General features: G+C 34.2%; 1 protein-coding gene across 6 annotated transcripts in view; it reads left to right on the forward strand.

Moving 5' to 3' along the window:
- LOC115212087 (E3 ubiquitin-protein ligase PDZRN3) overlaps nucleotides 1–16,380 on the forward strand; it is a 396,881-nt gene that overhangs the window by 368,927 nt on the left and 11,574 nt on the right. For all 6 annotated transcript variants that reach the window (XM_036503000.1, XM_036503003.1, XM_036503002.1 and 3 more), the window contains 2 exons: nucleotides 2,864–2,926; nucleotides 11,331–11,429. In XM_036503000.1, coding sequence (XP_036358893.1) covers nucleotides 2,864–2,926; nucleotides 11,331–11,429 — 162 coding nt within the window. The remainder of the gene's footprint in view (nucleotides 1–2,863; nucleotides 2,927–11,330; nucleotides 11,430–16,380) is intronic.

The raw sequence follows: 16,380 nt of genomic DNA on the forward strand, positions 1-16,380 counted from the left end.
TTTTGACAATCTTTTTCCAAAGAGTGAAACCGGTAAAGAAAATAAACATCTTTTAAAATTGCATTTTCAAACCTTCTTTCGTATATATATATATATATATATATAGACACGCGCACACACACACACACACACACACATGTGTGGTTACTGAGTTTGCTTTGTAACCCCATGGTCCTGAGTTCCGTCCAATGCACAAAATTTGTTGACAGAAATTTGTGGAAAGCCTGCTGTGTATAATGTGTGTACATGCAGTGTGAATGCACAAGTTTTATTTTCCATGCTTTTGCATCGATATGATTTGTGTGATGTTGATGTTATGGTTATGATCTCCCATAAATTATTTCCTGTAAGTTGTTAGCTTAGATATTTAACTATAGAATTCTGCTTCAATAAGTCTTATCCAACTCATGCCTGTCTGGAAAAGTGGATGTAAAAACAGTGACAGTGGTAGTGATGATGTGTATATAGCAGCAACCATAAACATGGATTAATTTTCATATATGAACATTAAAGCATTTCAAATTACATGTGTAATATCTATCTCATTTATTTAGCTTTGAGCCAATGTCAAACAGGAAGAGAGTAAAGTGCTTCCATCTTGATGTGGTTTTTAGAAGCAAGCATTAGATTAAACAAATTAAAACTGCAAATGACATTAATTGTCTATTAATTTTATAGAAAAGTATAAATCCTGTGTTAATGACTGATTAGTAACATTGGACTGATTAATCAGTTTCTCTGTTTTGATTTTAGAGTTTTAAGTTCAAATCCTTTCACTGTTGATTGTTGAGAGTTTGATTTTCTTAAGACTAAAGAATTAAGTACCTAAATACAAAAATGTTGATTAACCATTTAGCATTCACATTTCTCCACCAAATGTAATGCTTATTTATTCACATTGTTTTAAATTTATCCTGCATTTTCTTGTAGCCTTGAGATTTTGATAATGTGATTGTTTATTTTTAAACTAACATTGTAGGGTTGGTGTGAGAGGCTGGATCTGGCCTTTTTAAAATTTTTTTTTTACATAAAACAGATAAAGTATTTTGGTCAGATTTAGCCAGTTTAAATGCTAAAGGTTTAAAACAACAACAATAATCCCAAACCAAACCATGTGATTATTATAAAACTGCCAATCATGTCACAGAATATCATCCACTATACTCTAAATCATTGGTTCTTGACTGGGGCCCATGTAAGATTTTGTTGTTAAAATTTATGTACAATAAATTGGTTGTTTCCTCAATACACAGAATATTTTAACATTTTTTAATACTGTTCTTAACCCTTTCAATACTAACCTGGCCGTAGCCAGCTGAAAATTTTTTTGGTTCATAAGACCAACCTGGCCCAGCTGGCCAAGAGTACCCATTGTTATTCAAATGCAAATTTAAGCACAAATCTCATTATTACATTCATGAAAATACATGATTTTACTTTGTAAATAGTTGAGTTATAGTATCTGACATTGTTTGATGTGATATCTGAACTCAGTGAATTTTGGGAGATTTTTCCACATTTTTTCAGCGTCAATTTTCTGTTCAACTTCGAAAATGGATATAGGTTTCATGCTATCAAGCAGTGATTCCGAATTTAAAGGTTCAAGAAAAAGAATGAATGTGGTATAAAAGCACGTGGTATATGAGAATGAATGGGATATTTATGTATCCAAAACCGAATGCAGTGATTCCGAAGAAACTAAAAGCAGCGATAGTGACAGCAAAGGCGATTTTATTTTGTTGCATATCCAATTGAATATTAGCTGATGATTCATTTTCTATGGTGATGTTTAAACAAAATTTTTATATTTTTACCTTTTGCTCAGTTTACCCAGATTTACCTGTAATTAGAGTCACTTTGAGACAAAAGTTATGCAATATAGGCGCAGGAGTGGCTGTGTGGTAAGTAGCTTGCTAACCAACCACATGGTTCCGGGTTCAGTCCCACTGCGTGGCATCTTGGGCAAGTGTCTTCTGCTATAGCCCCGGGCCGACCAATGCCTTGTGAGTGGATTTGGTAGATGGAAACTGAAAGAAGCCTGTCGTATATATGTATATATATATATATATATATATATATATATAGCCTTCTGGCTTCACAGACCCCAGTAGAACCGTCCAACCCATGCTAGCATGGAAAACGGACGCTAAACGACGACGATGATGATGATGATGATGATGTGTGTGTGTTTGTCCCCCTAGCATTGCTTGACAACCGATCCCCGTCACTTAGCGGTTCGGCAAAAAGGGACCGATAGAATAAGTACTGGGCTTACAAAGAATAAGTCCTGGGGTTGATTTGCTCGACTAAAGGCGGTGCTCCAGCATGGCCGCAGTCAAATGACTGAAACAAGTAAAAGAGTAATAAAATTAAGAACCCGTTTTTTAATTATGTTCCAAATATCACATTAATATGTCACATAATAGGTTATAGTTGTTTAATGAAACTAGTCTAAATTCACGATTATTTTAAAATTTAATTGAAACTCATGAGGGGTGTATTTTGGTCAGAAATATAGTAACAAAAGGGTTAATAGTACTTTATCTTAAAAATATGATTGGAGTTTTTAGACATCAAATGGCTATGAAAGTCCCCTCTTCATAGGAATCAAATGGGTCCATAAGTAAAAAATGGTTGAGAACCACCATTCTAAATATATTCAAAACTGGAATTATTCAATGACTGCAATGATAACAACTAAGTCAGTGAATGGTTTTCTTGAGGTTTCTTGTATTTGTGGCGATATCTTGTGTTCTGTCACGTAAAAATTATTTTTACATTGAATCAATTTTATTTGTGAGTCTTACTTTTTATAACCTGCTCATGACTACAAATATTTTCACAGTTTTTGTTTTTATTTCAGGTTGAGAGTGACAGTATTGCTGCCAAAGATGGTCGAATCCACCCTGGGGATCAAATTCTGCAGGTAATTCTTTTTTCAATTATTTCCTTTATTGGTTAATTTTATATCCCCTGAAATATTGCAATGGCCTCTGTGCCAGTGGCATGTAAAAAGCACCATTTCAGCGTGATCGTTACCTGCGTCGCCTTACTGGCACTTGTGCTGGTGGCACATGAAAAAACATTCAAGCGAGGTTGTTGCCAGTGCCGCTGGACTGGCTCCTGTAAAGGTGATACATAAAATGCACCATTTGAGCATGGGTTGCCAGTACCACCTGACTGGCATGTAAAAGCACCCACTACACTCTGAGAGTGGTTGGTGTTAGGAAGGGCATCCAGCTGTAGAAACTCTACCAGATAAAGATTGGAGTCTGGTGCAGCCATCTGGTTCACCAGACCTCAGTCAAATCGTCCAACCCATGCTAGCATGGAAAGCAGACGTTAAACGATAATGATGAGGAGGATTTAAACCAATGGAGGAGTCTTCTCTGTTTGGTTCTTTGACCTGCTAAACTCAGCAGCAAAAATCCATCTTAAATCAAAACCTATTGTCATAAAAGAGGAAGTACACCTTTAAACAGTGTGGTTCTCAATAGGCTTAAAATGTCAGGATGGCTGAAACACCTTTGGCATAAGTATTGTGCATCCTGTGCTAACCCGGACCTGAACAACAACAATAGAATCAATGTTTTACATAACCAATATGAATGATGATAGCAAAGATTCTTTAGGTCAAAAGAGTTTTTCAGATAATATATAGAAACACATACAATCATTGATATACTTCTTAGACAGATCATCTAAAAATACCAAATCCAATATCATCAGTTGTAAAAACAAAACAAAAAACCCTTTTACAGCATCTTTTACTGTTTGCTGACAAATTTAGAATTTAAATTCCTAACTAAACATCTGTACAAGTTTAGTCGTATGGTTAAAAATTTGGTTTCATAAGCAACAGGTTTAAAGTTTGATCATACTGTGTGATACCTTGAGCAAGGGCTTTCTGTAATGGTTTTCAGTTGATCCAGTAGATAAAGTTGCAGAGAGAGAGAGAGACAGATAGTACATCAAGTTATATCCTTATATGTGAAAAAGATATATAAAACATAGCCATTCATCATCATCATCGTCATCATCGTTTAACGTCCGTTTTCCGCGCTAGCACGGGTTGGACGGTTCGACCGGGGTCTGGGAAGCCAGGGGCTGCTCCAGGCTCCAGTCTGATCTGGCAGAGTTTCTACGGCTGGATGCCCTTCCTAACGCCAACCACTCCGCGATGAAATTGATAAAGTGACTATTAGATTGAAATACTAGCAATATGATTGATAAAAAAAAATCTTGGTCCATTTACTGAAAGAAGAGGTGAAAGAAAAATAAAAGAAACATTGTGTTAAAGTTATGAAATACAAATTCTATTTCATTATTGTTTTCAGTCTGTGCTGTTTTGGCTGTGAATTTAACCCAGCCTTCATGATCTGGCTAATAAGTAACTAATCTTCTGCATAAAATATATTCAACAACAATGTAAGGATCCTTGTTGAGCCTATTTTAAACAAGGGTCTCGCTTCAGTTGAAACTAAAACTTGAGCTGTGGTGCTGTGAAGAGACAAAATAACTGACATTTCAAGCAGAGCCTTTTTTCCAAAACAATTTGATATTTCCTCTCTCATTATTACACTTAGTTTAATTTCCCCTCACAACAGTGTTTTGTTGGTACATTTATCCATTTCCTGGTTTCACATTGCTTCTCCTTTCCTTTATTTGCTACTCCAATAGAAGCTGCAAGTGATTATACAAATCTCTTGCTGTCCTCAGTGATTTTCCCCAAGAGTTCATAGTGGTATTTGGGCCATGATAGTCAAGTCTGCAAGTCATCTTTAGTGGTAGAAGTAGTCAGGAGTGTTTATTATTAGTGTATAGTGTAACTGAGGTTACAACTAATGTCGAGATAGATTTCATAATTATTCAGGGCAAGCACAGAGTGAAAAAGAAAGGCAAGGAATATGCACTGGGAAGGAAGAGTGAACAAGATACACTGATAAGTTTTCACAAAAAGAAACCCAACTTGTATAAACATGAGTATATCAACTGTCACATACACATACATATATGACAGAAGAGCCTTTATATATGCATAAGTGGAAAGAAAGATGACAGCTAAACTATACTCCACCAATTTGAGAATGAAAGATGGAACCAGAAATAGGGATTTAATGTGGAATCTCCTTTCTGTGAGTGTAGGACTGTCATGCGCTTGATTATTGTCCATTATTGGATACATTTTATTGTTTGAAGGATTGAGAGATAGCAACAACAAAAAAAAGTGCAATTTTGTGCTTTTAAAAAAATGTGGAAAAATTTGATACAAATGCAAAATAAGGTTTCTAGTTTTGGTACTAGGCCAGTAGTTTTAATGGAGGGGATTACTTGATTAAATTGATACCCTTAAATTGTACTTCATTTTATTGACCTTGGAAGGATGAATAGTAAAGCTGATGTAGATGGGAGTCGGTTTCATAACATGAAAGGTTACAGTTACTCATGAATTTCACCATCCAGGTTTATTCCAACATCCAATGCACACGCATGCACACACACATTTCTAGTTGTAAAATATCATACAAAAAAAAGTGACATTTACAACCACAAACATCAGTGTGGTTCTCGAATCTTTTCTGTTTGAACGGCAGTTTTTTCTAGCGGTGTCATATGAAATTGTCACCCATAATTATGACCCTAGTATCAATCTATTGCATTTCAATCTGTTTTAGGGTTAGGGTTAGGGGTGGGGGGAAGGGTATCTTTTTTTCTTCAGAAATGTAAATAAATCCAATCTGTTTCTTAAATGAGGGACATATTTATACGGCACAGAATGTTTTCACCTCAATAGACATCATTGATTGGTTGAAATTGCAGAAATTGAAGAAAAACAACAACAAATATCTTACAAACTATAGAATTTTCTCAATAAAGCCAAGAGAAAAAGATGTTTTATAAACACATTCTACCAGTATACAAAGTTTAAAAGTGTTTAGTTACGTGGAAATTATTAAAAAAAACTGCCATTCAAACCGAAAAGATCCCGGTTCTCTATTGCTGTGTGTGCCAGATAACAAAGTGCTATGCCACTCAGTTAGCCACTGTGACCCTCCAGCCCAAACTATCAGTGGAGAATAGATGCTACACCCAACCATGGTCCAGTGATTAAATTAACAGACATTTGTGCAAACATTCATTTGGGAAATGTTTTTTCTTTAAAAGAATGTAGATATGCATACAGGCACACATTCATACACTTAACACTTGCATAAAATATAAATTGGGAGCATTCAATCAATCAGGTTGCCAATATATTTGCTGTTATTAGGGTGGTGAGCAAGCAAATGCTTAGTGGCTTTTTAGACTGTCTTTATGTTCTGAGTTCATATTCCGCTGAGATCAACTTTGCCTTTCATCCTTTTGGGGTTCATAAAATAAGTACCAGTTGAACGCTGGGGTCAATGTAATTGACTTAACATTTCCCCTGAAATTACTGGCCTTATGCCAAAATTTGAAATCAATTTATTTGCTGTTATAATATCAAAAGTGTATTCCTCTTGTCTTAAGGGCATAATGTATCAATACATACCCTGGATACATATATTGCCTTTCCAAGAACTCTGAAGTGATGATATTCTACTGGCCCCTCTTGGATTGTTTTGTTTTGTTTTAGCTATTTGGTATTTCTGTTTTACAAATTTTATTTTTGGAATGTCAATTGAGAGAGATTTGGTAACTATTTCTAGCAGTTTGAGTGATTATATAAAGGTCCTATAGTTGGTTCATTTTCAAAAGTTTGACCCAGTAAGTGGTGTAGAATGTTTTTAGTCCAGGAAGATAGCTTCTCTAGTGCTGGTGCCATGATAAACATCTTTGGGGTTATCCTTTCATACATATGTGGATGAAACTTCAATATATTCCTAGCATGGTCTATGTATTAATGTATCTTCTGTGTGTTTAAGCATAAAGAGATGGTTTTTGTATATGTGTGTGCAAGAGTGTGTATGTGTGTGAGTTATCACTATGTGTGTATGTGTTTACAATATTCTAGACATATGAAATGAAACCTATACATCTTATGTGTCACTAACGAGAACAGATATATCCTATAACATGCTACGTAAAGTTATGTACACATTTATATACTCAAGTGTATACATGCACACATACCCACTCACGTGTTAAGTGCACAAGAGCTAAACATAATATATGTACGTACACTCATTCACATTTACTTGTCTTACCCCTTCCTGATATGCATACATGCACCTCAGCTGCTTCCTAGATATACTAACATAAATGTACAAAATCAAAAATATGTATGCATATTTGTTGCAACATCATGTAAATGTTCTTTGCTAAGTGTCTGATATGAAAAGATCCAAATGTAAGTGTGTGTGTATATATATGATATATGTGTATGTATGTGTGTGTGTATTATATTTATAAATTGTCAGTAGTTCACATATCCAAAAAAGAAGCACTCTCTGAAGCATATATATATGTATGTATGTGTGTGTGCATATATATATATATATAAATATATATATATATGTACATGTCTATGTGTGTGTATGTATGTATGTGCTTGTACACACATACACACAAGGGAGCTTGGAGTGAAAGAAATAGTGATTTCTTTTAACACCAAGTAATATAATGGCAATCATTGTATACTTTTGTAGTTTTCCTTTTTAGACAGTACCATCAATTAGTGTCAGAGAAGCAAACTGGTAAAAAATGCTTTAAGCACATCAAAGTGGGACTAGTTCTAGTGACTATATCAAACAGACCAGGCAGTGAAATTTTTCAAAAGAATCCTGCAACTCTACTGGTTAAATTGATACTGCTTGCAGATCTACTATTTTTATTGGTACTCCCCATATCGCTACTCCCTGCACCTCTGCCTTTTAAATCGATAATTGCTGCAATTCTGCTGTTGGAGTTTATACTTTCTTCAACTTGTTTCTACAGACACTCACCATAACTCTTGCTATCACTCCAGTCTTATCCACCCTATATTTTTACTGTGGAGGCGCAATGGCCCAGTGGTTAGGGCAGCGGACTTGCAGTCGTAGGATCGCGGTTTCGATTCCCAGACCGGGCGTTGTGAGTGTTTATTGAGCGAAAACACCTAAAGCTCCACGAGGCTCCGGCAGGGGATGGTCGTGATCCCTGCTGTACTCTTTCACCACAACTTTCTCTCACTCTTACTTCCTGTTTCTGTTGTACCTGTATTTCAAAGGGCCGGCCTTGTCACTCTCTGTGTCACGCTGAATATCCCCGAGAACTACGTTAAGGGTACACGTGTCTGTGGAGTGCTCAGCCACTTACACATTAATTTCACAAGCAGGCTGTTCCGTTGATCGGATCAACCGGAACCCTCGTCGTCGTAACCGACGGAGTGCTTCCATATTTTTACTCCATATTTTCCCAACCAAGATCATTTTTGCAATCACCTTTTCTTCTACCCACTTATTTTAAAACACGTTGTCCTGAATGCACAGTGACATTATAGAGTAGTAAGGATCCCTTCTGTCTTGCAAGGTAAAAAGTAACCTTACTATACTGGTGCCTCAATAAAATGTTCCAATTTACATTCTATAAACTGTTTATTGTAAGCTGATATTATTATTGTAGAATCTCAGGTTAGAATAAAAACATCTGGGCTTCAAAGTGTTTATTTGTTTTCCAAGTTTAGTCTTCTGTGATAATTCCAAGTGATTACTTTTTCAATTTTGTTTTGAATTTACATGACACAATCTCTTATGATTGACACATCTGCTTGTGGCATTTATCCTTTGTTGATCCAATAACAATTGGCACTATGTTTAAGTATAACGATGTGGTTAAGAAGTTTGTTCAGCAATCATAATGCTCTGAGTTTGTCCCTACTGCATAGCACCTTGGGCAGTTATCTCCTATCATTGTCCTAGGTTGACCTATGCCTTGTTAGGTGAAATTTACTAGATAGAGACTATGTGAAAGCCTGTCAGATGTACTGTGCATATTCTTGGATCACAGACTTAATTCATCATCCAGTTTAGCACCACCATCTGGGTCTGGGGTGGTTTTTGTAGAGTCCCTTTTGAGAGATCAATCTTCAAACTTCATAAAAATACACTAAGTATTACATATATACAATTACTAGCTCTATTGCTGCTTCTGCCACCACAGTCACTACTGCTACTACTTATTTAAATATGAAGCAAAAATCAGCATTCAGAAAGATTTGGAAATGTGTTCTATAAAGATATTCTTCGTTCATTATAAAGAAATATCATTGTTGTAGCATAACTTTTGTTTGAAATGAGTTTATGGATTAATAAACTATGGGTCTCTTTCTTGTATATGGAACCAACGCTTCAGTTCTGGCCGAAGTGTGTTAATAGTTGCAACAAAGCGTCTGCTACCTAATTTAAATATTTCATGTGTGAAAAATCAGCGATAGAATGTGTTGTTTATGTTATTGTGCAATCAACCTGTTTCTATTGTATTTCATGGCTCCGTATATTTGTAGACTTCTGAGATTTATATGTTTTCAATAGAAGACAGCAGTGTTGCACTGATCAAATAAATTGATTGGTGCTTGAGTTGTTATCAGCTTACAGATACACTTGTTCCAACATAGAACAGTAGCTCAATAGTAAATTCTTGAATTATATTTTAACAAATGCTTTTATTTACAATTTTTATCTTGCTAGTCTTTGTTCTTTAATCCTGTGGGATTCGACTTTGGGATATTGGTTGTTAGAGGTTTAAAATCAACTCCCAGTTTCCTTCTTCATATCAAAGTGTTGGATCAGTTACATTGTGTAGATCAGCTGGACCAGAATTGTTTCATTGCATTTCATTGCATAGGCACAGGAGTGGCTGTGTGGTAAATAGCTTGTTTACCAACCACATGCTTCCGGGTTCAGTCCCACTACGTGGCTATAGTTTCTATCTACAAGATTCCTCTCACAAGGTATTGAACAACTTGAAACTATGGTAGAACACACTTATGCAAGGAACCTTGTTGTGGGATTGATCTTGGATCCTCATAACCACGCCTCTGTCCTTGCACAGACTCTAGAAATGCCGTTTAGCTAAACCTATGGACTGGTTGTAGTTAACTGTCCACTTTAATTTGAATAGACAATCATAATTTTAATGCTAGAAATATTTTCAGTAAATATAGCACAGATTATTTTGGCAAAAAAACTATGTATTTTTACATTTGAATCTATTAATTACTCTCCTAAATCATTGTAATCAATACATTTTGTAGTTTACTTCACAGTTTAGCTTGTTCTCTGAAAATCATTACTGTAAAACAGCGTGAGGTATTTTCAGTATTTTTCTTCATCCTGATTGCCTGCCAAAAATTCATTTATTAGAATGAAAGTCAAAATGTTAAAATTATTGATGACAGATTATTAGTCTAGAAAAACAGTGCAGTCTTATAACCCTGGAAAGTCTTTATATTTCACATTGAATCTTAATTAAATTTCATTTTTACTGTAATCATGAATGACAGATTCTGTTTTATTTATCATGCAAAGAAGTGGTACAGATTTGAAGTCTAAGAACTTCATATTCTAAAGTTTGAGTTATAACCTGTGAAACATTAAAATTCAAGGCTTAGTGTTTCAAGTTTTGTACAAGTTATAGTAAATTCTATGACTTCAATAAAAGAGAAAATAAATGTATAAATATATAAATAAATAAGACCATACTTACAAGAGGATAAAGGGATACTTTATATAAATTAGTGTTGGTGCTGTAACAATGCATTAATCTGTTTTGAAACATGTTCACTTGTGGCAAAGTTGGATACATGGAAAGTTTTTTTTTTTTTATTGTTGTTGAAGAGATCAGTGGACTGAACGAACATATTGTTATAAAAAAACGTGTCAGAGAAAGTTAATCTGATTCACTGGATGAATAAAAAAAACTTATTACATGAAAAATTCATTACCAAATTTCAGGCTTATTGTGATATTTTCTGGAGGTTATAAATAAATATAAACACATACAAATTCAACTCTTGTTTTTTGTGTATCGTATATATTTTTTTTTATTTTGACTGCTTTTCATGCTGGCATGGGTTGGATATATATATATATTTTTTTTTTATCTCAATATTAAATCCTGCTTGATTTGACCATAAGCATTGTCTGGGATGATTATATATATACATGTATATATATATAAGAAAAATGAAAAAGTATAACAATATTGAAAAAAGTAATTTTAACATTAGGTTTCATCTGGAAACTACATTCTACATTTCTTTTTTCCATTTCTGTAATATGTTCTTCGCTAGTATGTGTATATGTATATTTTCTCATGTTTTAATTTTCTCTTTTTTTTTCTTTTTATTTTTCTTTTTCTACACCCTACAGATCAATGGTGTTGAACTTCATGGTCGAAACCAAGCAATTAAACTTTTTACAGAGTCCACATTGGATATCTGTCTTCTTGTTGCTCGCCATCAAATCCAGGTAAAAATAACCAGCAATATTTTACTCTACCTCCACTTCCAATATCAATTTTGGTTTCCTCAGTTTCACTCATTTCTTACATAACTGTTCCAGGAGCTTCTGTTGTTGCTGATGATGGTGATGATGATGGTGTTCTTGTTATCATTATCATTTATATATTTATATAATTATTTTTTTCCAACTGTCTTTTCTTCTGTTGTTGCCCCTCGGGGTTGGGTGATATACTCCTTCTCCCTTATACTCCTTCTCCCTGTCTTTCATTCAATTCATGTCACTCAGTTTTGTCTTAGCTTTCTTCTTGTTGTTCCTTCAATTTTTTCCCCCCTTTTATTCACTTCATTGCAAAAGATCTTCTCTAGCCTCTGGCTACCAATCTAATAAAACAGTATATAGGTACAAGTTCCGCTGCCTGGCTTAATCTAAGAATTTTTTTCATAGCTCTACATAGTTTTTTTTTGTCTTTTGGTAACCTTTCATTTTTATTCTTTGTGTGTGTGTGTAATTTATGTAAAATCAATGAAGAGTACATACATACATATATACATATGTGTGTTGATAGTAACAAGGCATAGTATGTGTCAAAGGAATGCTTTTTGTAAATATAAGTGGATGTGTGTCTCTATAAGACACAGATATTGATTAATTTTATAAGAAATGGAAAAAATATGTAAGAATGCAAAAAGACTAGTAATTCCTAAATTTGCACTTAGTCAATTTATCAGTTCCTAAGAAATAACTAATTTTGGACAGTTTATCATTAGTCTCAAGAGGAAAGGCCTTTATTATTATTAAAATCAATTATTAAATACAAGTCACAAACAAATCATTATTCTTATTATCATTACTACTACTACTACTACTACTACTACTGCTACTATTATTGTTGTTATTATTATTAAGGCAGTGAGCTGGCAGAATCATTAGAACAGCAAGCGAAATGCTACACTCTGAGTTCAAATTCCACCAAGGTCGACTTTGCTTTTCATCCTTTTGGGGTCGACAAAATAAGTACCAGTTGATTACTGGGGTTGATGTAATCGACTATCCCCCCCTCCCCCAAATTTCACGCCTTTTTCCCATAGTAGTAAGGATTATTATTATTATCATTATCATGGTGGTGAGCTTGCAGAATTGTTAGCATGCCAGGTAAAATGCTTAGCAGCATTTCATCCATCTATATGTTCCGAATTCAAATTCTACTGGGGTTGATGTTGTCTTTTATCCTTTCAGGGGTCAATGTAACTGACTAACCCCTCTCCTGAAATTTCTGGCCTTGTGTCAGAATTTGAAACCATTATTATTATCATTATTATTGACTGAGGGAGCAGTGCATGCCATCAAAGTGACACTGGGGTACAAATATACAAAGCTCAATATACCCATGATGACTGCCCGTCTGATAAGGATAGACCAGGCTTATGCATCACAACTATATGTGCATGACATGGTGATCTCATATCAAGATAAACAGCACATGATCTTGCAGATGGGGCCCAGTTAGAATTTTCTTCAGGTTTAGTAGCCCCTGCCACTCAAATAAGGTTTGTTTCAGAATGATGAATGAAACATTCATGTTTCCAGAGGTGAATTATTCAAATCCCATAGAATTCCTCTCAACACATGGCTATGAAGCTCCCCCACTACCCCTACTCATGATCAGAGACGCACATATCATCAGCCACTAAGAGACATACTCAACTGGTTGAGGTCAAGCAAATCTGTGGTATCGAGCAGATATTTGCTGTAGCCCATCTTTTATACCAAGACAAAACATGTACATTATTATTATTATTATTATTATTATTATTATTATTGACTGAGGGAGCAGTGCATGCCATCAAAGTGACACTGGGGTACAAATATACAAAGCTCAATATACCCATGATGACTGCCCGTCTGATAAGGGTAGACCAGGCCCATGCATCACGACCATATCTATGCGACATGCTGATCTCATATCAAGATAAACAGCACTTGAACCATGTGATTGAGAAGCAAGCTTCTAACCTCACCGTCATACCTGCACCTAGTAATGATACTATTTGGGTGAAGAATTTAATTAAAGTATGATCGTCTTGGTATGGATATTGAACAACACTTCATTCAATACGACCTGTTTTGGAAGTGTTTCCTTTATGGGATCGTGTCAGTTTTGATTAAAAAGTGTTACGCTTGTTTCTTTCATATATCCTAATCTATGTACAGTTTATTTTTTTTCAGTTGTAGCATAGTAAAAAAATATTTTTAAAATATCATTTCTGAACTAATGAGCGAGAAGGACTTAAAAGTTGGGTCATGTCATATTGGCTTGGCTTACATCATGTTTGCTTGGGTGATATAATTGAAATAAACTTGGGAAGCCAAAGGCATTCAATACTCCCCCTCTGCCCCCCTCTCTCTCTTCACGAATCAACCAATGGATGATGATCTTTGTGTTGTCTTTTGCATATGTGTAGTGTGGGATAAAATAAAATAAAAATTTGAATAATTTGATATTTTGATATTTTTTTTATCACCACAAGAAATAAAGTAATTTTCTCTGGCAAACATAGGCTTATTTACTAAAAGAAAAAAATAACCCAAAAAATAATGAAAAAAAATTTTGGTGTAAAATAAACAATAAATAGTATATTAATATAGAAAGTAAAAAAAAAATAAAACTAAAATTAATATTGTGAAATAAAATAAAATAAAATAAAAAGAAAGTAAGCACTGTGTGAAATTGAGAATTTAAAAAGTAATTTCAAAAATAAATTTAGAGTGATGCTTTTTTTTGAAATTCAGTTTTGTTGTTTATTTTTTATTTGGTGGTATTTTTGTTTTCTCTCTTTCTCTTTCCTTTTTTTTTTTTGGTCTTTCTTTTGAAAATTTCCAATTTTAAAACTAGAGGCAATTTCCAACTTAAATTAAAAGAAAATTATATAGAATGTGTGTTTGTGTGTGTGTGTGTGTGTATATATATATATATACATATATAGACATATATATATATACATATATATTTAGAGATATATATATATATACATATACACATATATAGAAATATATATATACATATACATATATATATATATATACATATATATTTACAGATATATAAATATATACATATTTACAGATATATAAATATATACATATTTACATATATGAAAATATATATATATATATATTTACACACACCCACACATACATATATATATATAAAATGAATGTGTGCATGCACATTCGTTTATATATGTGTGTGTGTGTGTGTATATATATATATATATATATATATATATATATGATTATGTTTGTGTGTGTGTTAGGAGAAGAGGGTATGCAAAGTGTTTAGGACACAGAAATAGCATAGTACTAACTCAATAACTCCCGATATTTGACGCGTTTACAAAATTGTTTGCGGAAATATTTAAAACACATAGAAATTATAAAACAAACAAACCAGCAATAAGTTAAAACCATGGAATCTGTTTGCTAAATTCTATGTTTACAGAAATTTCTTCCATATTTCAAGATGGAAATAGATCTTAATTTCCTTTATTATCTCAGATAATATTCTTTCAAAATAGGCTGAATTCCTTGCTTAATAGTGTGTGCACGTGTGCTTATGTGCGCGTGCATAAAGGTACATACATATATACATATGTGCTTGCATTTTTCTTTCTATCCAAGTGTGTGTGTGCATAGCGGTTCGGCAAAAGAGACCGATAGAATAAGTACTGGGCTTACAAAGAATAAGTCCCGGGGTCGATTTGCTCGACTAAAGGCGGTGCTCCAGCATGGCCGCAGTCAAATGACTGAAACAAGTAAAAGAGAGTAAAGAGAGAGAGAGAGACACATGTACACGCGTGCACACACACACGCACACAAAAATATATATTAGACCTCATTTCATGGTGTTTCTTTTTCTATGCTATCATGGATTGGACAAGTCTTAAAGCATCTCAACGTTCTCTTCTTAGTCTTTCATTGTTTGACACACACAACAACTGAGCGAGAAAAAAAAGAACTGCAATCTTTTTGACCTCACATTGTTTTGACAAGTGGTAGTCCTTCTTGTCACTAACCATTTTGCAATGTAGACCAGGTGTGTATTAATGTGCCACTGACACTAGGGAGGTTATCTGTAGTATTACTAAAGAGTTTCTCTATTCTAATGAGTTCCTTTTTTTTTTTTAATATATTTAAAAAACACGTAAAAAGTACCCACTACACTCACGGAGTGGTTGGCGTTAGGAAGTGCATCAAGCCGTAGAAACACTGCCAGATCAGACTGGGCCCGATGCAGCCTTCTGGCTTCACAGACCCCAGTTGAACCGTCCAACCCATGCTAGCATGGAAAGCGGACACTAAATGATGATGATGATGATGATTTTATGTGTAACCTGTTGTAGTGGCTTTGGATATATTAGGTTAGTCCATATAAGTTTACCAAAATAAACCCACTCCAATGAGTAAACTGCCAAATAGTGCCTCATCTCGCTCAAAATAATGATCAAATTTCCTTCAAATCATTCTTATCTTGGTAAAAAAGGAGAAGACATGTTAGAAAATTTACTTCAGTGGTCATAGAATGGTTTTGATTGATTAATATAGAATACTAGCAGTATCACCCGGCGTTGCTCGGGTTTGTAAGGGAAATAACTATATAAGCATTTTTAGAGAGTTATAGCCAAAAAATAGCAAAAAAATGCATTAAAAATGGAAAAAAAATGATGGTAAATTTTTTTAAATCGTTGTCTCATCGTAGACATTTTTAGAGAGTTACTTCCCTTATATAATAGCAAAAAAAATGCATTAAAATGGAAAAAAAATTATGGTAAATTTTTTTAAATCGTAGACTCATCATAGACGCGCGCTATTACCCAGAAGGGCTCGATATGAATCACGACTATAAGATACCCGCTTTTGGTTAAACTGCACCGCAAAATGTGTGAGTAGTTAGGAATCT

This window comes from Octopus sinensis, linkage group LG5 (genome assembly GCF_006345805.1).
Source record: "Octopus sinensis linkage group LG5, ASM634580v1, whole genome shotgun sequence".
NCBI classification, from domain to species: Eukaryota; Metazoa; Mollusca; class Cephalopoda; order Octopoda; family Octopodidae; genus Octopus; species Octopus sinensis.